The 22,827-nt window shown below is 36.6% G+C and overlaps 1 protein-coding gene across 2 annotated transcripts in view; it reads right to left on the bottom strand.

Moving 5' to 3' along the window:
• The window catches only part of pan3 (poly(A) specific ribonuclease subunit PAN3), a 161,618-nt gene that overhangs the window by 75,681 nt on the left and 63,110 nt on the right, over nucleotides 1-22,827 (bottom strand). Inside the window, exon 5 of one of the 2 annotated variants that reach the window (XM_072577296.1) lies at nucleotides 18,853-19,003. In XM_072577296.1, the coding sequence (XP_072433397.1) occupies nucleotides 18,853-19,003 (151 nt within the window). Of the gene's footprint in view, nucleotides 1-18,852; nucleotides 19,007-22,827 lie in introns of both variants that reach the window. The other variant, XM_072577295.1, reaches the window with a different exon arrangement.

The following is a 22,827-nucleotide window of genomic DNA, read 5'->3' on the forward strand; positions in this document are numbered from 1 at the left end:
CCCTCATGGTAAGCTCCAGCAGTGTAGGAATGAACCCACACTGTTGGTACCACTTTGCATCACAAAACATCTAATCAGCCAATTGCAGCATACAACTCCACTAACTAAAACTGTAATCCCCTTTAGAAGCACTTGCTTTCACATATATGGAGAAAGGAAAACAAATGTGCATTTATGGACAGAGGGAAAGACTAAGAATGCCGTTCAGTGGTTCCTGTTCACAAGGTAGGTGAGATGATACCTGTGTTGGTCAGAATAGTGCTTCTCAGTCATCCTTCTCTGATGCTTCTACTGGTTTGGAAGAGACATAGGGTAGCTAGTTCATTGATAAAAGGTCTCTGACGTATTAAAATTCATAGCTTGCAGCTACTGAAGGAAAGATAAAGTGGTTTTCTTCAAGTTTAAAATTACATTTAGTGCAGAGAACAGACAGAATTCTTTAATTGGTGATCTAAAGGCTTCTCTGTATCTTGTTCACAACCCCAAGCTATTCAGCTACCTGAGAACCAATCATATAATTGGTTGCAGGCAAAAGAACTTTATCATCAACAACTAGTCACTTGTCCACAGACCAATCAGCAATTTATACTAACCAAGGCTCCTTATGTACACAACCCTTTGGCCCTAGATCATGTGCAACTAAATTTTAATCATTGCTTAAAGAATCAATTGGACAAATGATGATTACAATGAGCTTTCAAAACATGCAGCAATCCTTCAGCAATTCTTTATTCATATTTTCTCATCTGTGTCAATAGTTACAAATACAGAATAAAAATTTAAGACAGACTGATTAAGAGGGGACAATGTGGACCTCATGTATGAAGAATGCTTAGGAGGGAAATTAAGAGTGGGTGAGTGAAAGAAGTGATGTCAAGACTAGGGTAGGAGGAACCTTGGCTTGATGGGCAAGAAATTAAGGAAAAATTCATTAGAGGCAGTGATAGTTAAGTCTTCATGACAAATAGTCCATGAACCCCTTGTAGTTGTTGAAAGTGAAGAGTGGTTTCATATAAATTAAATGTAACTTATGTCAAAACTTTGGGAAGAGCAACTGGGGAGCTTGTGATGGTGTAAAAACTTTCTTAAACGAAAGTTTCCAAAAATTATGAGTCCATACTAAGTCCATTTTACACACCACAAAAACAAAATATTTGCCTTACTTGCATTCTTAAACAAATATCAACCACCTCACCACGGAATTTTTTAAAAAATTATCTGAACATCTGTTCATTTGCTGCTGTTTAGCACCACTGTCCTCAGGGAATCCCCCCTGTACCAGAGGCAGATGTCTCGTCAGAGATTTATGTTTAACGACCAAGTTACCAGTTTCAGTAGCTGTTTAAAATGATTCTAGTTCCGGTTGTCCTTTACAGATGAATGAACATAGCATAAATAGGACGAGGATACTCACTTGTCCAACTTATGCAAGAATTTACTAAACCATTTGTAAGCACAACATTGTAGGATTTCCAAAACAGCTGTTTTCAGCAGTAATAGGCAACAATGTAAAGATAGGGCAATATTTTGTAATTTTCCAATATTTCTGCAAAGTAAATGTTATTAGTACTAAAGCATAATTGCAAAATCCCGTTCAAAAAAACTATTTGCCCAAAAAGGGAACAGTAAACAATGAATCTGAGCATATGTCATGCATCACAGCAATCTTAGTTGTACCATGTATCTGAATGTCAGTACAGGGTCATCGCTAGGGCTTCTCCATTCAACAAGTAAACTCAGTAAAACATTCAGTGCAATACAATGCAAGAATTACACCCAGCACCAAAGATCAGGCTTTGAACTGTTAATCTATTCAACATTAAAATTATTAGCTGACCTTTTCATTATAACTACCAAAAATACGTAAAACTAGAACAATGTTGGCACTGAATAATGACAAAACATTTCACAAAATCACAGAATCCCTGCAGTGCAGAAGCAAACTATTTGGGGCCCATCAAGTCCAAATTGACCCTCTGAAGAGCATCCCACCAGACCCATTCCCCTCCAACTTTATGTCCTGTAATTCTGTATTTCCCATGACTAATTCACCTAACTTACACATCCCTGGGCACTATGGACAATTTAGCATATCTAATCCACCTAACTTGCACATCTTTCAGTTCAGTTCAATTAAATTTCAGAAATATGAATCGGTTACAGGATCATTTTTTCATCACCAAAGTCCTTCAGTGTTCACATGGTGGGCATTCTGGCTGCCACTCTAGTTTTCCAACACTTTTATTTCCTTTTTGGTCCCAAGCTCTCCTACTAGCTCCTTTTCCTCATTACCCAAATCACATTAATTTAATTTTTCACTGCCTGATTACTTTCTTCCCACCCCAATTCAGTTTCCCCCTTTGTCATTGTTACAGCTGTTTGTTGGTAGTGGTTTAATCAGGCTCAATCGTTTTTGCATCCAAAGATTCTAGTTCAACTCCCATGCAAGCCCCTAAAAAAGAACAAAGTTAACACTCTACTACAGTAATGAGGAAGTACTACACAATTGGAAATGCTGTCTGTCTATCAGCTGAGATGCAAAACCAAGATTCCATTTCCTTGCTTCAGTGAATACAAAAGATTTCCATGGTACTATTTTGAAGAGGAGTTCCCAACAAGGCTTTGACCAATACTCATCCTTCACAATATCTGTCAAAAAACGGTCATCATCAATTTGCTGTTGATTAGTATCAATGTGCAAATTTGCAGTCACATCTATATTACAACAACTGCAGTTCAAAAATATTAAATTGGTCATAAAGTGCTTTGAGATGAGTGAAGGTTGCCCAAAAATGTTGTCTCTTCTTCACTTTGTCTTGAAACTTGCTCAATGCATCTCAAGTTCTAATGTTCTTTGGATAAGCTCACATGTAACTTTTTGATTTTTTCTTGGTATTCTCTGAAAGATTACTGAGGCATTTATCACTAGCTCCTTGTGAACAACTGTCCCATCCTGACCTTCCTCTACAACATGACTTCTTAAGCTGATCAACCCTCTTCCCTTCCTTCTCATGGCAGCCCTCTTGACTCAGACTAGATTAATAATCATTGACTTGTTCTGTACTTCTCTCCAGAATATTTGTTTCATCAAGAACAAAGTCTGATTTACATCACGGCTTTTACAGAAATTGGCCTTGACACCAAGGAAGCATTTGACCTAGCAAAGCATCAAGGAACCTGAACAACACAGAGAAAAAATATTTTTTGTAGGGGAAGAATACGAGCTCCCTGCTATGGTTAGTCATAGTTAGGATGAAACAAAACTGTTGTGCTGTGTGAAAGCTAATCATTTCAGCCACAAGATACTGCAGAATGGTATCAACCATATTCAGCAGCTTCATCCATTTTTCCTTCTTCTCAAGGCCAGAATTTGGAAAGTTTATTGACAAACACACAATGCTCCAACTTACTGAAGGTTTCTCAGATTTTGAAGTAGTCTTTTCCTGCAGGAAGCAAGACCTGGACAACCTTCCAGCTTTAGCGAAGTGACATTTACGCCACATAAATGCCAGCAATGGTAATTTCCAACAGAAGAGTTAAGTAGTTAAGATCCACCACATCAAACATTCACCACATCTGGCTCTCGCATACAGTTGCAACTTCTATCAGTTATAAAGAAGACCATGTAAGAACAGCAAACCCAAATTCCCCTCCAAACCACACATCAACTTCACAACCCTCAATTTTGTTCCAATATTTGGTGGCAGTGCCTTCAGCCTTCCAAACCTTGCATTTTGTAATAATCTCCAAATCCCTGCACCATCCTCTTTAAATCTGCAAAACACATGACCAAGCTTCACATCACATCTCTAAATAGCACCTTTAACGTAGCATCTATTTTTCTGATTACATCTCTGTGAAACATTGAGATGTTTTAAAAGGTACTATATGAATGCAAATTGTTGTCAATTTCTGAATGGATAACAGGAATGCATGGTATAGTGAACTTTTCAAAATACCTCTCTAAGATATCTCACAACAAGTTGCAGAAGTAGTATATCCCATGTGGATCCACTTTTGTTCTAATGTAGGTGATCAGGACTTGGATATAGAGAACAAATTATTGACATGTACTTGTGCTACCTTCACTAAAAATATATTGGCAAGTAGATTAAAACATAGGCCAACGTTGTCTGGGATTTTATGACAGAGATACGGAATACCACAGTAAGGTTGATGAAAAATGTATAATTTTTTTTAAAAAGTTGAATGTGGCACTCAGCTTTTGGTGCCCAAAATATAAAGGGCTCTCCATCTATTGACAGTATAGTATGCACATTTACCCAGATAATGTCATAGATTAAAAAAATAGTTATGAGAAGTGACATGAAATACTGGGATTATTTCAGCTGCAGCAAAGAAAGTCAACAACAGACCCAAGCTTTTTTTAAAAACAATTTAAGTTTCAGAAGAGTGAGACAATTTTGCCTGATTTGGGGAAACCTCATCGAAAAAGATGGGATATGCATTTATATTCAGAATTGTTAGATAACAGAATGCTTTGTCACAGCCAACAACTGATCAGAGGGAAGTGCATCATTAAAAGAAGAAATCAATCTAAACAGTTAAGGGAAATAAGATAGTGGATTCAGTTCAGGAATACTATGTCGCATGTAGCTAACTGGGGTGAATAGCCTCTTTCTGCACTGAAAATTTCTAAGGTCCTGAAATATTTAATATTAATGAATTTCCCCCTTAGTCACAGTCGACTTCAACTCAGTGATGTTAGGTTACTAAGTGGCTCTTGCATGAAAATTAATACTGACTCTCAAAGTCAACATACAGTTTAAGTTTATGCCTTGTGATCAAATTTGGGTATAATTTAACATTGTACTGGCTAACATAGCACCACCTAATGGTTACAAAGGATATTGTCACAAATAAAATACTGGAGCAGGAGTAGACAATTTCATCATTGAGATTTGTTTCACCATTTAATTAAGTTGCATGATTTGCATCCTAATGCAATTTGCCCACTTTGATTTCTTCCTCCTTAAGATCCTTACTTAACTAAATCTTTCAACCAAGTTTTGACACTTTCAAGTTAAAGTCTAAAGCAAGTGCTTTCAATGCAACTTGAAACTGAATACAACAATCAAACAATGGATTTTAAAAAATGTAATATATGCAAGATATAAACAGTTTACATGTAACTAACAGTTTTTAAAAAAAGCTGTGTCAATCACAATTCTTGTACTGGATTATTCATATGTTATGAGGCTGCAAATGGGGATGAGAAAGGCTGAACAACAAGCAAGATAATGAGCAAAGGGAGTAAAGGGAGAAGTGGAAGCATGTAAAAAGGGCACAGTACAAGTCAAAACGGGAATAGAGAGAATGAGGAAGAAAAGGATACTCACTAATGCAGAAAGCGAGGGAGGATGGTAGAAGGGAGAGAGAAGCAAGACAATAGACAAAAATGTAGAGAGCAAGCAATCACTAAGAAGGTGAAATAGAGTAAAGCAAGGCTGGAGAAAGCAAAAGTGAGGTTTCAAAGGAAGCTAGTACCTGGGTAAACAGCAAACAAGTAGGAATTGAGAGAGGAAAGACTCTTATTAGAGTCATTAAGAGAAATAACAGAAGAAGGGGAAATACAGGAAACTAGAACTCGGGGCACAAAAAAATGTATACCCAGTCCAGAATTTAACCAACAATCTGGAAAGCCATACTTATAATAGGAAGCTTTTGGGAGTGAATTCCTATGCGGTTTTCCATCTCATTCACAGATTAGGGCTTTTCTCTTGAGATGACTTTTTAGAAGTTTTTAAAATGAGAAATGCATTGGATAAGACTGATGTGGAGATAACATGCCACTTGTTGAAGAATCCAAAATCAGGGCAATGAATAGAAGAAAATTCCCAATAAATTCAACAAGGAAATCAGGAGAAATTTCTTTACTCAGCAAATGAGCTGAATATGAAACTAGATCGCAAGAAGTTATTGAAGTAATGCTAGATACTTCCAAAGGTAAAGTAGGCTAGAACATAATCAGAAGGAGGGGAAGGGGAGGAGACAAATTATGTAGAAAATAAATACTAGCCCTTTTTCCCCCCATGTATTATGGGCATCGCTGGCTATATCAACATTCATTGTCCAACCCCAACTGTCCAGATGACAGCTAAATCACATAGCTCTGGGTCTGGAGTCACATACAGGCTAGACAAGGCAAGAATGAAAGTTTCTTTTCCTGAAGGTTACTAATGAACCAGATGGGCTTTTTATGATAAGTTACAATGATTTCATGATCATTTGATTATTTTCCTCGCACAAAATCATACTGATTATCACTAATTATTCCTTACCTCTTCAAATACATGTAAATTCTATCTTTCAGAATCACCTCCAATAACTTACCCATCACCCATGTCAGACTTGCAGGTCTATAATTCCTAGGCTTCTCCTTATAGCATTTTTTAATTAAAGGCACAACATTAGCCACCCTTCAGTCCTCCAGCAGCTAACCAGATGATATAATGTTATAGATTATATAAATATTTCTGATGGGGGCCCAGTAATTTATACTCTTTGTACGCTTCAAGAGATTCCTTTGATCCCAGTTGTCTGTGATGGTTTTTTATTCTTGACTAGAATCTCAACATCTTTATTCATCCACTGTTCCTTCATCTTACGAGTCTTACCTTTCACTCAAACAGGAACATAATGCCTCTGAATTCTTGTTTCCACACATTTGAAAGCCTCCCATTTGTCAGTCATCCCTTTACCTGCAAACAATCTACTCCGATCAACTTTTGAAAGTTCTTGCCTCATACCATTAAAATTTGTGCAACTCCAATTAAGAACTTAAACTTTTATGGAGGGCTTATCCTTTCTCATAATTACTTTAAAAATAATAGAATTATGATCTCCAATCCCAAAATGTTCCCCTATTAACACTTCAGTCACTTGTCCTTCCTTATTTCCCAACAGGTCAAGTTTGCTCCTTCTCTAGTAAGGACATGTATGTATTGATAAAGAAAATTTTCTTGAACATGTTTAACAAATTCCTCACCATCCAAACCTTTCACACTATGGCAGTCCCAGTCAATGTTCAATCACGTAGATATCTTCTTACAATAGACCTAGACTCCACAATTATAACTTATCTGTAAGCATAGCATAGCTTACAGTTCACAATACGTGCACTTAGTAGATGAAACACTGCACCCGGTTGTACTTCTAAACTACATTTCTTATGAGGTAGGAACAAATGCAAAAGTCAACATAAAATGCAATCATGCCCAACAATGTCAAAAACTGGACATTAGACTAGAACCAGAATACAGGTTTATGCTTGTGTACTTTTAAACAAATGTAGACAGCATGGGGAAAACAGTTTGATCATCAAGAATCTTAAAGAGTGCAAAGATTTTAGAATTTTCTGGCAAGTTTGGCTCTTTCCCTGCTCCTGAATTTCTAACCTTTGTGTTCCCCAAAGATCTATCTTTGCATCCTTCCTATTTCTCATCTTCACACGGTTAACAGTGACACCTCAAAAACACAGCAGTAGTTTTCACAAATTATGGCAACACCACTCAGCTCTACCTCACCACCAACAACCTCAACTCCTCCCCTTTGCTAAATTATCCAATTTCTTATCTGGCATCCAGTACCAGATGAGCAGAAATTCCCACCAGTTCAACAGAAAAATGAAACAAGGCATTCTTTTTGATGCCTGTTCCAAACTCCATTCTCTAGCTATGAGCTCCATCACTCTCTCTGGCAACAGTGCGAGATTAAGTCAGTCTGTTTACAAACTTTGCACATTTGATACCAAAATGAGATTTTCCCTTCATATTCATGCCATTACTTAGATCACCTATTTCCACTGTAACTTTACCTGACTTCACTTGTCTTAAGTGATCTTCTCCTAAGATCCACATTAAATCATCTCTGGACTTGACTGTTTCATTTCAGTCTGGGCTGGTCTCCCACTTCTACCTTTTGTAAGCTTGAGACAATCCAAAACTCCATCTTAACATGCATCAAGTCTTATGTTGGCTCCAAATCAAATAACATTTTGATTTTAAAATTCTCAGCTCTGTAATCTCCTCCAGCCCTGCAACCCTTCCAGACAAATCTGGTCTTTGGGCATTCCAAATCTTAAATCGTCTATTACTGGTGGTCACATTTTCATTTACCCAAAGCCCTAAGCTCTGGAATACCTTCTTTATACATGTCTAATTTCCTCCTTTAAGACAATCCTTAAAATCTACCACTTTGATCAAGTTTCAGACTATATGACCTAATAGCTCCTCATGTGGCTTGATGTCATATTTTGCAAAGAATGTTGAAACATTTCAGTGTATTAAAGGAGCTATATCAGCTGAATTCAGAAAATAAGTGCCCATAACCCAAAAACATAATTGCACATCTGACCTGTGTATCAAATAAATATTTTCTAATCATGTTTTGCAGTCTCATACCTTATAATTCCATGTTCCCAAATGCTGATAACAAATAAACTTGAAACTCTTATTTATGTGATGCATTATGTGCCTTTTGTCCTTATTTTGTGTGTAATAAATGTAGTTGTTTTCTGTGGCTTTACACCATAAAGCAGGAAACAGTGGCCATTTAGAAACCTGATTAACAATAGAAACAGGAAGTTAAGTGCTCTCAATTCAACAAAACAGACTTTTCCATAAACAGTGTTGGAGTGTCACAAATCCACCAACAAAAGTGAAATATAATCCATCTGCTCCTTTTAAAACTACCTCAATTACATTTAATTAAAATAACAGCAGCATTGCTTTACCTGTGAAACTAATGCCACTAAAACATCACTGATTACAATATACTTTGTTTTGCCTGAAGAGATACAACTCTAATGCAGGGTTGCCAACACCGACTGGATGTTTCCCAGAGGGTTCATTGTGTAATGTCCCTTCTTCAACTTCCCCTCAAGTCAAACAGCGTTTTCCTCTATCACCGATAGTTTTGTAACTTGCAATTGCAATATAAAAAGAAAAAATACTAGTAGTCTGATTATTTTATTCATTGTTTGCTCATAGTTTACAGTAGAATGAAATGTGTAGCTGGAAGTAGTGGTTTTAACAGTAACTTAAGTAAACAGTTTAGTTTAATACATGTTAAAATGTATATTGAAAAATTAAATAATACTTAAAAAGTGATATCTCAGCATATTCAATCTAAATTTCTTAATGCAAGAAGTGAAGTAAAAACTATTAATGGCTTGAAAATTATTGGGTTTGTCTTCGAATGGATACTAAGAGATGTGCAAAGCAGAAGCAGAAAAGAAACGTTGAAGGAGGATTTCCTATGTAACTTCCAACTGGAATTTCAAAACCACCACAAAATGAGTTAGAAACTGAAATGTTCTTGCAAGTTAACAAGAAGAAAAAGGTACAAAGTTTTAAGGAATTTCACAATTGTGTTGCATATTTTCCATAGAAATTCTATTGTTTACAGCTAACTGAACAGAGTATAAAGAGCATTTACTAACCTTATTTTGGAAAAAGGTTCATTGGAAATCTAAAAATTAGTATAAAGCTGCATTTTCCTCAGTTATAAAAACAAGCAGTTTTGTTGTAGTACAGTTAAAAACTTTCTGCTCAAGTATAATAGATGTAAGAAATTCCTGGATCATAGTAGATATGCAAAATGGAAGGTTCCATTTTAACCATCACTTACAAAAGATAGCCCCATATTTGAATAAGAAAGCCAGCCATAAACTCACTCTTTCAGAATGGTGCACAACATGCTGCCACCCAAGTCAAACTGGTTTAATTCACATTACACGTGATATCGATACTGAATATTCATTCAGAATCATTACTAAAAATGTAACAAACGAAGTTGAGATCCGTCACTCATGAAACTTAAGTTCCAGTCAGAAAATATAATGTTAATTACGCTGCACCCCTATTGCATATTAGGATGGAAATTGTCCAGAAGGGTATTGTGTTCATGCATAAATATACATCTATATGCTAACTCTTTATCAAAAAAAGAGAGACGTAATTATTTTTGATGTGTTATGCTCTCCAAACATTTAAATCCACAAACGTGGATGTATAAGAGGGCCCAGTGAGTCCACTGGATACTCTTCATTAAGATGATTTAGCATTTCACAGTATTTGCATTCCAAGTAGAATCAAACACCTTTGCAGTTGGGGCATCCGCCCTGGTTAGAACTACACTGCAGAATTAGACTGTAAGTCTAATGTCACAAGATGCAGACATTGATTTATTTCAATGTGATACATGCAGTGTTAAAAACACCCCAAGTGATCTTGCACCTGAACAGAATCTCTGCCTTCCTACTGATCCTGCAGAAGATGGAATTAATCTATTACATGCTCCAAAATCATTTGTTAGAATATGGTTTCACTTTACACAAGTTAGTTAATTAAAAGTAGAGTCAGGTGAGAAAAAGACTAAAACAAATTCCACATATTATAATGTCTTTAGAAATGTGACTGCTAGTGGTTTTTAGTGATACTCAGATCAATCTTTATAGTTGTAGCCAAAGGTCACTTAAACATTATTGTATAGTTTTTTTTAAAAATTGAAATGCAGAAACCTCATTGTTACCAAGCTCAAATTATACCAATAAAAGACAGTAAATAGGCTCAAGTGAGTTGTCTTAATTTTTTTCCCATCCACTAAGGACACTTTATCAATATAAATCAGTCAGTTTTAGCTGCATAATTTTCACAAGTCTATCTGGCACTTTTATGAAGACTGCCTTGTAGAAAGTTAATTAAAAAAGTTTAGATTTAATTAGATTCCCTACAGTGTGGAAACAGGCCCTTCAGCCCAACAAGTCCACCTCAACCCTCCGAAGAGAAACCCACCCAGACCCATTTCCTTCTGACTAATGCAACTATGGGCAATATAGCATGACCAATTCACCTGGCCTGCACATCTTTGGACTGTGAGAGGAAACTGGAGCACCCAGAGGAAACCCATGTAGACAGGGAGAATGTGCAAACTCAACACGTAAATTTGCCCGAGGCTCGAATCGAACCCGGGTCCCTGGTGCTGAGGCAGCAGTGCTAATCACTGAGCTACCATACAACCCTTAAAAAAAGCAACATTTTCTGTAGACAACACAGGAGTCACCCAGATTCAGCAATCTTTTTTATCTCAAGACAATTAATAAACTTTTTAGTCTGTATGAAACCTTTAGATGTCGGAGTTGTGAAAGCATTTGAATGTATTAAACTTTGCAAGTGCTAGCTCCACAGAGTTTTCTATTTACTAACCCCATTATCTAGGGCACCTTAAATTTTTAAGTGCAAATATTATAAGTGCAAATGTACAGCAATGACTTAAAGCAACAAAAATATTAGACTCTCCTAAACAAGGGCTATGTTTCATGTGCATGACATAGAAGCACTCTCTACCTGCTGCCCAAAAGTCATGTAATCCACTGGAAAATTCAAGAACAGATCTATAATACAAACAATTAAGGAAAATAATGTAGAAAACATCTTTTCTGCTCCTTTAGGTGAGTGTAAATAATTAGAAGATCACTCTGCCCTGATTCCTATTGTACAGTATTCATTTTTTGTATCAAATGATCTTCACCTGAACTAGAAATAGGTCTACACTCAAGTTATTAAATTCAATAACTCTGTTAATGATCTAATATTTATGATTCTGGTTACTAAAACAACAAGTGGAGGAATTTTTTTTTCCATTTATCCTCTCAAGATTAAACCAAATAAAGATCATCACAGTCCCAGAGGACCACAAGGCTACTCTTGACAGAGAAAGATGACTGGTGAGTTTAACTTTGAAAAGGTGGGACTTTCATGGCACTGTCAGTTGATATGGCAATCAAACCCATGGTATTGGCATCACTATGCATCTAGCCAAACGAACTATCTAGCATGTAATTTCCTGTTTTGTCTCTTCTTCCCCTCATAATGGCAGTTATACTTTTGATCATTTCCAATCCATTGATATGTCCCCAGAACTAAAAGCACTTGCAAAATCAAAACTAGCACATTCATAATTTCTGCAGCTACCTTAAAAGAATCCTCGGATGTAACCTAGAATCAGGTGCCTGGGGATTTGTCAGATGTTAGTTTCTCATGCTGCTCCTATACTTTTTGTCTGCTAATAACTAATTACATTACCTTAATTTCTTCACTCATTTTAGCCCCTCAGTTACCTCTATTTCTGATATTTGCATCTTCTAGTATGAAGCAGATGCAAAATATCCATTCAATGCATTGCTCCTTCCAATGATAATACCTCCTGTCTCTGCTTCTAAGGGACCGATGTTTATTTTAACCATTCTCCTTTCACATACTTGTAAATGTTCTTAATTTACTTTCACATTCCTGGCTATTTTACTGTCACAGTCTATTTGTTCCCAAGTTCTTGTGAATACCAACATCTCCTACTTCCTTACCACTCAAGATTAATTTCAAAAATAACAATATGAATGAAATGGCATTTCCCAGCAAAATTTGCTACATTACACTCAGCTCCCTTTCTCACTTAAGTCACTGATATTGATTGCAAAGCTGAGACTGGAGCATCAATTCTTGCAGTATAATCTGTCAACCTAAAATATCCAGTTTATTCTCCATTTTCCAGTTTTCTGTTAACCAATACTCAATCCATGCTGATGTATCATCCCTGCAACTAAATGAGGTATAAATTTTGTGTAATAACCTTATCAAATGTTTGTCTTGCAGTGTACAATAAATTTGCTGCATCACATGTCTTTAAAAGTGCTGCATGGTCACAGACACACGCACCTTAAAGGAGACATGGGTTGCGTGTAGCCTACAGCACTGTGCAATGTTGCTTTGCTGTACAACTAACAGAAAACATTACTCTCAATCTGCAAAACCTCTAAAATTTGTCAAGCAAAACCTTCTTTTCATAAATCCATATCACAGTCGAATTATATGATGTTCTCACTATTTTGTTATCACACCTCTAACATTACATTTCAGCATTTTCCCTATTACTGATGTCAGGCTAACTGGCTTAAAGCTCCCAGTTTTCTTTCATCTACAATGCCACACTAGTATCGCATATCGTGCAGTACTATCAACAGTAAATAGGTAGATTCCCTCTTATGCTTATGTTTTCAGGCATGAAAGGCAAACGCCATGGTCGAGGATGTTGCCGTAACATCTATCAGTACTGACCATGTGAATCATGCGACGCTGGAGGTTGCTGATAACTTCACATATCTAGGTTCCACAATCTCCAGTGATCTGTCAGATCTACACAAGCTTTGAAAAAGATGCATCTGCTATGTCAAAGCTGAGTAATAAAGTGCAAAGCAATGGTAACCTGGCCTTGAACCTCAAAGTGCAAGTCTACCAAACCTGCATCCCTTTACGGTCATGAGACCTGGACAAGATGTGGTAAGCAGTAGAAAAGGCTGAATAGCTTGTACTTTCACTGTCTTAGATCTAAGTTTGGTAACAGTTGGCAGAACAAGAACAATACAGAGGTCCTGAAGTATAATAATTCATTATAATGCACATATTAAATAAGTCAACATTTAGGCTTGGCTGAGTCGTTCATTGAATGGATGACAACCTTATATCCAAAGACCTTTGAAATTATGAATTGGCTACACACCATGCACCAACAACTTTACTACTAAACCAGCGAGACGTGAAGATGCTAAATATTAATACAGTTAAATGAGAGCAGTTGCTAAAATTGAGACCTCTGGAAGCCAATTCATTGGAGTGGCCTTAGAAGAGGCAAGGAGAAATGGTAAGCTCAGCTGGCCAGTGAGGGCTCAGGTAAGGCATTCCTGCAAATCCTGTTCCTTATCAATCTATTGTCTTCCCCACAGCAAATGCAGCAGAGCCTTCTTATAATCAGCCACACTAAGTAATGAATAACGCATTAATGTATCAATCACTTGCTGACACAATGGAAGACTGCTAGGGCTGTTAGGTTAACTGGCCAATCGTGCCGCAGTTTAGCACTCCCTCCTTTCTTAAATCACATGGTTACTTTTGCTACCATTCTGGAATGTTCCTTCTGCACTAAATTCCTTCTGAATTTCAAAAGCAATGCATCCATTACCTCTGCCACCAACTCTTACAATACTAGGGTCTAGGCCATCACATCCATTTATTTGGCTTTTTTTCCCCACTTTTAGTCCCATTAATTTCTCCAGCAATAATGTATACTGATACAAAACTATTAAATTCCTTAATTTCACTGGACTCCTGTTTCGACACAATTACAAGAACAATTATTGATGTCTTCTACGGTGAAACCAACTATGGAATTTTCCTCTATATTTTTGAAGTGAGGGAGGTAAGCACGTTATGTGATAATTAAAATGTTCATCCAAACAGGGAAGGTAACACACCTAATTGCCCGTCAATCAACTCATTCAGAGTTGACAGGTATGGAAGAGCAAGTATTTCATCCTACACTGGTAACCTGCCAGAAACTGCCAACCAGAGAAATCCAGGAATGAGAATTCAATAACTTTTACCTTCTTGTTGTGGAGAGATAGGTATCAGAGGCATAGGTAGAGAGTGATTTTCCAATGCCACCTCCTTGCCTCCATTTAGATTGGACACAAACCATAAAGGTCCTTAGTTGCTAACAGGTCCTGAACTTTCTCAATCTGCACCTAATTGCTAAGGTGAAAAGGAGAAGGTAAATTTCTCACCAAGGCCAATTCACTTTATTATTTTCCCTTCTCGTCACCTGTAGGAAGGAGAAAATTCTGTCCACAATAATTGTCTGACGTTTTTTTTCTTTAATTGCTGTCAAGACCATAACAGGCATATCGCAGTGTGGTTGGTGAACTCAAACTTTATTGCTTGCTTAGCCATCTTTAGTTTCTTTTAAATGTCCTAATTTTAAATACAACCAGCAGCAAAGCTGTAGTTTAAACAAGATCAAAAGCTAATTAACAATTTTCAACAATAGTTGTGTAATAAAATAAAACTGTGATAGTTATTACATATAGATATAAATGTTAACAGTAGATATGAATAAAAGATATGTACTTAAACGTTTACCATTATCTATTTACTTTTGTATGTTAAAATTTTGTTTTGCAATCTGTGTCAGCTGACTCAGCCTTCTAACCCAATGTAGTTGGATTTCTTTAAATTTAAGGCATGGTTCCATACTTAACTAAGCCAGTCATATGGTTGATCTAAAGTTCCATATTACTTTCATTCTTTCTTAGAGGTTTGTTTAATAAATGGCCAATAATTAACATTCCCTCTGTGTCTAAAATAGTCTGTTGCTAGTTCTTTCCCTGACATACTGATCTAGAAAATTATCATGAATGCATTGCATAAAATGTCCTATTTTTACATTACAAAGAAAAATCAATCCAAATGAGGCCACCCCTTCTCACAATTGGAATGATTTCAGGACTAACTGCTACCTTAATGCTAAAAGGTTCTGACTGAAATAGAGATCACAGTCATAATGGTGTTAGGAGAGAGAAAAATCTTTGATTGCTAGAATACATCATTGCAAAGAAATCGACAATATATAAAATTAACACAGAAGTCTTTTGGGATTTGAGGATTCTAATGTAAATCAAAGTACTGGAAAACGCCAGTTCATTTTTGGGCCACATCTTTAATCGAAATTATTTTCTTAGTCCGATTACTGTATAGATAAAGGATAAAGAAATGTATACGATGTCACCCCTGACTGTTCAGGATGTTTGCCCAGTGCATACCTAAGCCAGTCAATCCAAGGTGATCCCAGATTCAATCCGCAGTCTATGCAGAGTTTTTAAGATCGCAGCCAGGATTACGAAAAGGATGCTACAAATAGGCCTCAGATCCAGCTTCTGATTACTGATCCTCCCTTGATCAGATAATCTGTTAACACCCATTCAATTTTCACACATGTCTACTGGTCACTTGGGTGAGGCACTGGAAGAACCACAACCCAGCAAGAAGTCAACTCCTTCAGGAGAAGAAAGGAGAAAAGTGACAGGAAAAAGAGAAAACAAATGTAAAAGGTTTCTGACTTTCCTGGTGCTGAACCAAAAAAATCTTCACCGTAAATATCAGCCTTTGAAACTCTGTACCAGCAATTTTGACTGTAGCTTGGATTTGGAATGAAGGCAAGATAACTTCCCAATCACACTCAAAATTGTATATGTATTAAAACATGAATACAATCAAAAGCACTTTTAAAATACCCTTTTATAGAATTTTAGCAATGTAAACTTAATTTTCTTCTTTTGAAAAAATGATGACAAATCTTTGCAGTAAAAATGAATCTTGGGGCAGGGAGGGGATTCTCACTACATATGGCCTGCCATATAGGAAAAAAAGCATTCTAGAAGTCCAGTTATTTGCCAGATGTATTACAGAGGAATCAGACTCAATTCTTCCGCTGGTTCAAGCACAAATATTATGAACTTTGCCATATCTTAAGTCTTGAGGTGCCCCAGTCAAAAATTTACAATCAAAATAAGCAGGACTTATTAGAACTTCTTTTGTAGAATATATGGTCTCATTTCACTAAAATACTGTTACTTTCACAATTCCTAATTTTTTCTCCATTCTCCCATTAACAACAACTTGTGATCATTAGACACTTAGTTAAACATCCAAAGACATTTCACAGAAGCATAAATCAGACAAAAGACTGACACTATGCCAAAAGAAGAAACATTAGGACAGACAAAAGCTTGGTCAAGGAGCATCATTTTAAAAGTAGAAAAATACTTTGGTTCCTCGGGTCTTAAAAGAAGTGGCTGCACAGTGGGGGTATATCGGTTATAATCATCCAAATGTACTCTGGATTCTACAAAGGTTTCAGCAGATTAGAAAATGGCAAATGTAATACCACTATAAGAAAGAAAGGAAATAAAGCAGATACTATAGGCCAACTGGCCTATTGTCTGTCAAAGGAAAAAGGTTTCAAACTATTTTGAAACTAACCTTTTAAAAATTAGAATACAATTAGGGAGATTCACATGGCTTTGACTAATTGATAAAATTGTAGGAAGTAACTAGTACTGTAGATAATGGAAAACCAGTAAATGTGAACTATTTGGATTTCCAGAAAGTATCCAAAAAGGTACTGCACATAAGGTTATGATGCAAGACATGACCTCATTATATTTGGAGTAATATACTAACATGGAAAGAGGATTAGTTCACTAACAGGAAGCAAAGAGGCGGAATAATCAGGTCATCTTAAATTGACAAACTTAACGAGTGGAAGATCACAGGGAAGTGTGCTTAGGCTTCAATTATTTACAATGTACATTATTGACTTGAATAAAAGAGCCTGAGTGCACATTAGATAAATTTGATGACACAAAAGATAAGTGAAGAGGCCAAAATGAGTTTGTAAGAGGATATAGATTAAGTAATAAGAGGGGGCAAAAATTTGGCAGATGGATTACAATATAGGAAGTATGTGCTTAGTCACCTTGGCAGGAAGAACAGGAAAAAAAAAGTTATTTAAATGGAAAAAGACTGCAGATACTTGATGTGGAGGCATCTGGGTGTGTCAGCATATGAATCCCAAAATATTAACGTGCAAGTACAAGTGATCAGAAAGGCAAATGGCACGGTGGCTTTTGTTGCATTGCAAATGGAGTATAAAAGTAGGGAACGGTTATTACATCTGTTTAGCAACTTAATGAGACTGCATCTGGAGTACTTCATTTCCTTTTTCGGGGAGGAATACTGGAAGCAGTTCAGAAAAGGTGTACTTGGGAAATTCCTGGGATGAAATGGCTGTTTTATGAGGCAAGGCTAAGCCAGTCAAGCCCATGATCATTGGGATTGTGAGATAACCACATTGAAACACTCAAGACTCTAAGGGAACTTGACAGAGTGGATGCAAAGAGAATATTTCTTTTGGTATAGAACAAGGTTTAAAAATTTGTGGTCTACCACTTTAAAGAGATGAGGAGAGTTTTTTCTCAGAGGCTCATTGCCATGGAATTAAGGCCACCACCAGATCAGCCATGACCTTACCAAATGATAGAAACACTCAATGAGCTGGATAGCTTACTGCTCCCATTTCTTTTGGCATTAGACAGCAATTCCAGAACTTAGGGCATAAACAACTGAGGTATGGCCGCAAATGGTGGCAACAGGAAGTTGGTGATGCAAAGACCAGAATTTGAATAATGCCGAGTTAGGGGGCTAGAAGAGATTACAGAAATATGGAGGGGTAAAACCATGGATACATTTGAATACCAGGATGAGAATTGTGAAACTCAAGGCACTGGTGTCAGTTGCCAACTGATTACTATTATCCAAGCATGATCCCTGGCATGAAAATCTGCAAACTGCCAGATTGCATTCAGTTTCATGATCTGACTTGATCTGTCTTCAAATATTCACAAATTTTAAATTTCAGCTGATGTAGTGACCATTAATCCAACTCACACCTGTACCCTACAACCCTCAACCCTCCAAAGAACGGGATAGCTATCCATTTATATTATATAGAAATTATTTGGAAATTAGCATGCTTGATTATGTTTCTGCTGGACCCTATTCTAATCAATTTCTACAGGGTTAAGCAGATATTAACATATCTCAGATGCGCATCCCAGTTGAATCCAATTTGTAAGATCAAATTGTACATCAGTCTTGCAATATTCAATGTGATTCTTTACAATCAGACAATTTAGCAAGGCATATCTCACAAGCTATTTCTACACAAAAGGTTAACAAAACTTCATCTCAAGGGAAATTCCTCAGCAATATTTTTCACCTTCAAAGTATTGTCGGACAGAATACTTTGGTCTTAAATATCGTCTCTGCTCTTTAGTTTTTTGAATAGTTTTAAGTAGCATTAAATTTTCCCCATTATTAACAATATAAGAAAAAAATACAAAAGAGACTTTGCTGGCATACTGAATCACAAGTAACTTACCCGGGGCTAGCCCAGCTGCTGATGGACTGCCCAAGGATGGATGAGAGAACAAGGCTGGTGAAAAGGCAGACATATTCGATTGGGACACAGAACTTAGTCGAGAGGTTGATCCTCCTTTAGGGATGAATTCATTTGCAGCTGGATTCGGTGTCTGCTGGTGAGATAATATTCTAGACAATTACTCACGTAACAACCAGAGCTCATTAAACAGCATTTAACTTAAAATTTTACCCGGTATATGTTTACACCAAAACACTTAGAAACTGACAATTTATAAATAGATTAAAACAAAAATGTAAAGTATTTTACTTACTTATGAAAGGGAACAGACAGAATTCAAAGCATTGTCAACCAAGCCTATCTGCATCAGGAAATTAATGATTAAGTAACTGAACACCTCGAAAATTTCAGCTGATCAACAAGATTAGATTTGTAAAGGATAGGTCATGCCCTTTGAAATGGTTGCCCCAAAACAGGTTGAATTTTTTGAAAATGTGAATAAGTGGACCAAGGACAGGGGAACGTTTATGAACTTCTAGAAGGCATTAGACTAAGTACCTCAAAGGGTGTTAAAATTCAAATTCGCAGAATTGAACACAAGTAATCGATCTGGTTAGGAAATTGCCTTTGTAGTAGGAAAAAGAAAGTAAGGATTTTGGAATGAAACTATAATTGGTAAATGTGATCATTGCCTTATGTTTAGGCTGAACTGTTCACCACATTTATTAATGATTATGATCATGGAATAGAAATCCATTTATCCAAATCTGTAAATGACAAATATAGGGGCTACACTGTAAACAGAGTAGATGGAAGCATAAAATTACAAAAAGATACTATATCGATAGATCAAGTTAATGGGAAAAACTAAGGCAAATGAATTTCAAATATAGGAAAATGAAAAGATTTCTAAAAGCAAACTAAGATGTATCGAATAGGATACTTCCTAAATGATGTAAGCCAAGAAACAATGTAAACGCATAGAGGCATGGGTCCAAGTACATAGATGTTTAACATGTCTTGAAAAGATGTAGAAAACGTTATTAAAGACTAATAGAACTTTTATATCTGGAAAAGCCAGTTTCAGCTCTACAAAGCCCTGTCTGGCACACATATGGGATAGCATGAGCAATCTCAGCAGCATATCTCAGGAAGTATATATAGGCTTCATAGAGAGAGTGCAGCATATATTTGCCAGAATTATAACAGGACACAAAATGATTAAATTATTAAAAGATATTATACAAACTAGGTAATGTGTTTATGGACATTACAAAGTTAAGGACTAATTTGATTAAAGATACTAAGGAGAAAAGGTGATCTCTCTTCAATCATAATTGCAATCTGCTCCCATGGTCATCCCACCCAAATGGATCTCATACCTACCTCTACTTCGCTGGATAAAAACTGAAAGATATTGCATGCTCTTCAAAGCTATCATCGCTCTTCATGGCTAAGTGGCTAGCACCGCTGCCTCACAGCGCCAGGGACCCGGGTTCAATTCCAACCTCCAGCGACTATCTGTGTGGAGTTTGCACATTCTCCCCATGTCTGCGTGGGTTTTGTCCGGGTGCTCAGATTTCCTCCCACAATCCAAAATGTGCATGTTAGGTGAATTGGCCACGCTAAATTGCCCATAGTCTTCAGGGCTATGTCGGTTAGGTGCATTAGTCAAGGATCAGGGAACAGGTTTCGGTGGGATACTCTTTGGAGGATCAGTGTAGACTTGTTGGGACTGTTTCTACACTGTAGGGATTCTATGATATTATCCACCAGTCATATATATATTACTGTTCTGTCAAAGTCGCGAGGTCAGCACCCTAGAACTCCCTGCCTAACAACAATGTGTATCTACATACAGCACATGGACTGCAACAATTCAAGAAGGCAGCTCACAACCACCTTCTCAAGGGCGAGTAGGAACAATCAATAAATGCTGGCCAGCCAGCCAATGACACCAACCTCTCACACGCGATTTTTCAAAATAAATCTTCCGACAGTGTGGTTCCTAAGATAGCTCATATTATCCCATGTGTGGTCGAAATGGGAGTTTATATTGTTGATGCATGACTTCTGTAGTCGTGTGTTCCAGTACAAAGTATATGTATGATTAGCGTTTTCAATTTTTTTATCAGCTGATGCAGTTTTTAAAAAGTCTATGCATGTGTATCCCCTATGTCTTCATAGCAAGACAAATATGCAAAGTTGGAACTAAAGTCAAGTTACCCACCGCAGTAACAAAACTTCAGCACTAAGTCATTAATATATTAAAATACTCTGAACACAGTCACATTGGTGCAATCATACATAGAACTGTTTCTTGTGCTTTCCATTAAAATTAAATTTGCTCAAAATATAAATACTGAAATTACTAAAGGAATTCAACATTGTTTACACCAAGACTAAAAAATGTTCAAGGATGATTAAATGTAACAAATGATGTTATTGGCTCGAAATAAAAATGCCTGGATGTTTCCTTTTAGCATTCAGGAAAGAACGATTGTGAAATTATGACCAGAGCCTTTATACCACATTCAACTTTTATTTTTTAGTCATTAAATTAATCAACTATAATTTTTTTTTCTACTTCTTGCAATATTCTCTTCTTGAAAAAAATATTAAAATGGCCTTCAGGATCCAATGTAATCAATCACGCATTTAGATAATATAAAAGAATTTAAAAAGCAAAGCAATGGAAGGTGTAGCTAAATGTCTTTCTTTTTCCCCAAATCAGACTCAAAGATCAACTACTTATTTATATACCCACTTGACAGCTGTATTGGCCATGTCAATTCCAATTCTGTAAAAGCACATATGTCAATGGCATTTGTAATGTAAAATGTTATCACCTGAATAACAAAGTATAAGAATTGCAAAATCAAACTACCTCCTATGATTCAACTATTTTCGCTCAACAGAAAAAAAATCAGCCATTGGGAGTATTTTTCCAGTATTGCTGATGTCAAGCACTCCTGAGTGTTCAACACCAAACATCAGACGTGAAGTAAAACAGTTTCTACTACATGAGTGTCAAATATACAACACCCCAATTAGTTTTTTCTCACTCACAGACTTCATTGTTGCCTTTTCATGACAATGACAGACAAATATTCACTTTCACCAACACGATCTTTCAATACTAAATTTTATTAGTTGCTGTGCTGGAATTTGAACCTATGTTCCCAGATTATCAGCGTGGGTCTTTGAATTAAACGTCCAGCAATATTACCACACTGCCATCATCTCTCCCAAGAGTATAACTGAAAAAGGTAAAAACTAGGACTGCAGATGCTGGAAACCAGATTCTCGATTAGAGTGGTGCTGGAAAATTCCTGATGAAGGACTTTTGCCCGAAATGTCAATTTTCCTTCTCCTCAAATGCTGCATGAACTGCTGTGCTTTTTTAATCTATAACTGGAAAAGCCAAATATGAAAACTATCACCAAAAACAACAAATGTTGGAAATCACAGCAGGTCAGACATCATCCATGGAGAGCAGCTAATGTTTCAAGTCTAGATGACTTTTCATCAGCTCTGAAGAGTCATCTAGACTCGAAACATTAGCTTGATCTCTCTTCATGGATGCTGTCTGACCCGTTATGATCTCCAGCATTTGCTATTTTCAGTACAGATTCCAGCAGTAATTTGTTCCTATGAAAATTATCAACTGGAAACGGCTGAAATCTTTAAGCTTACATAAAGAGTGCAAGACAAAAGTAGTAAACGTAAGTAATTACCTTAATAAATTTTAGGAGCATTAATATTTTGAAGCAAATGCATAGAACATAGAACAGTACAACACAGAACAGGCCCTTCAGCCCACGATGTTGTGCCGACCATTGATCCTCATGTATGCACCCTCAAATTTCTGTGACCATATGCATGTCCAGCAGTCTCTTAAATGTCACAAGTGACCTTGCTTCCACAACTACTGCTGGCAATGCATTCCATGCTCTCTCAACTCTGTGTAAAGAA

Source organism: Chiloscyllium punctatum, chromosome 9 (genome assembly GCF_047496795.1).
Source record: "Chiloscyllium punctatum isolate Juve2018m chromosome 9, sChiPun1.3, whole genome shotgun sequence".
Lineage (NCBI taxonomy): Eukaryota > Metazoa > Chordata > Chondrichthyes > Orectolobiformes > Hemiscylliidae > Chiloscyllium > Chiloscyllium punctatum.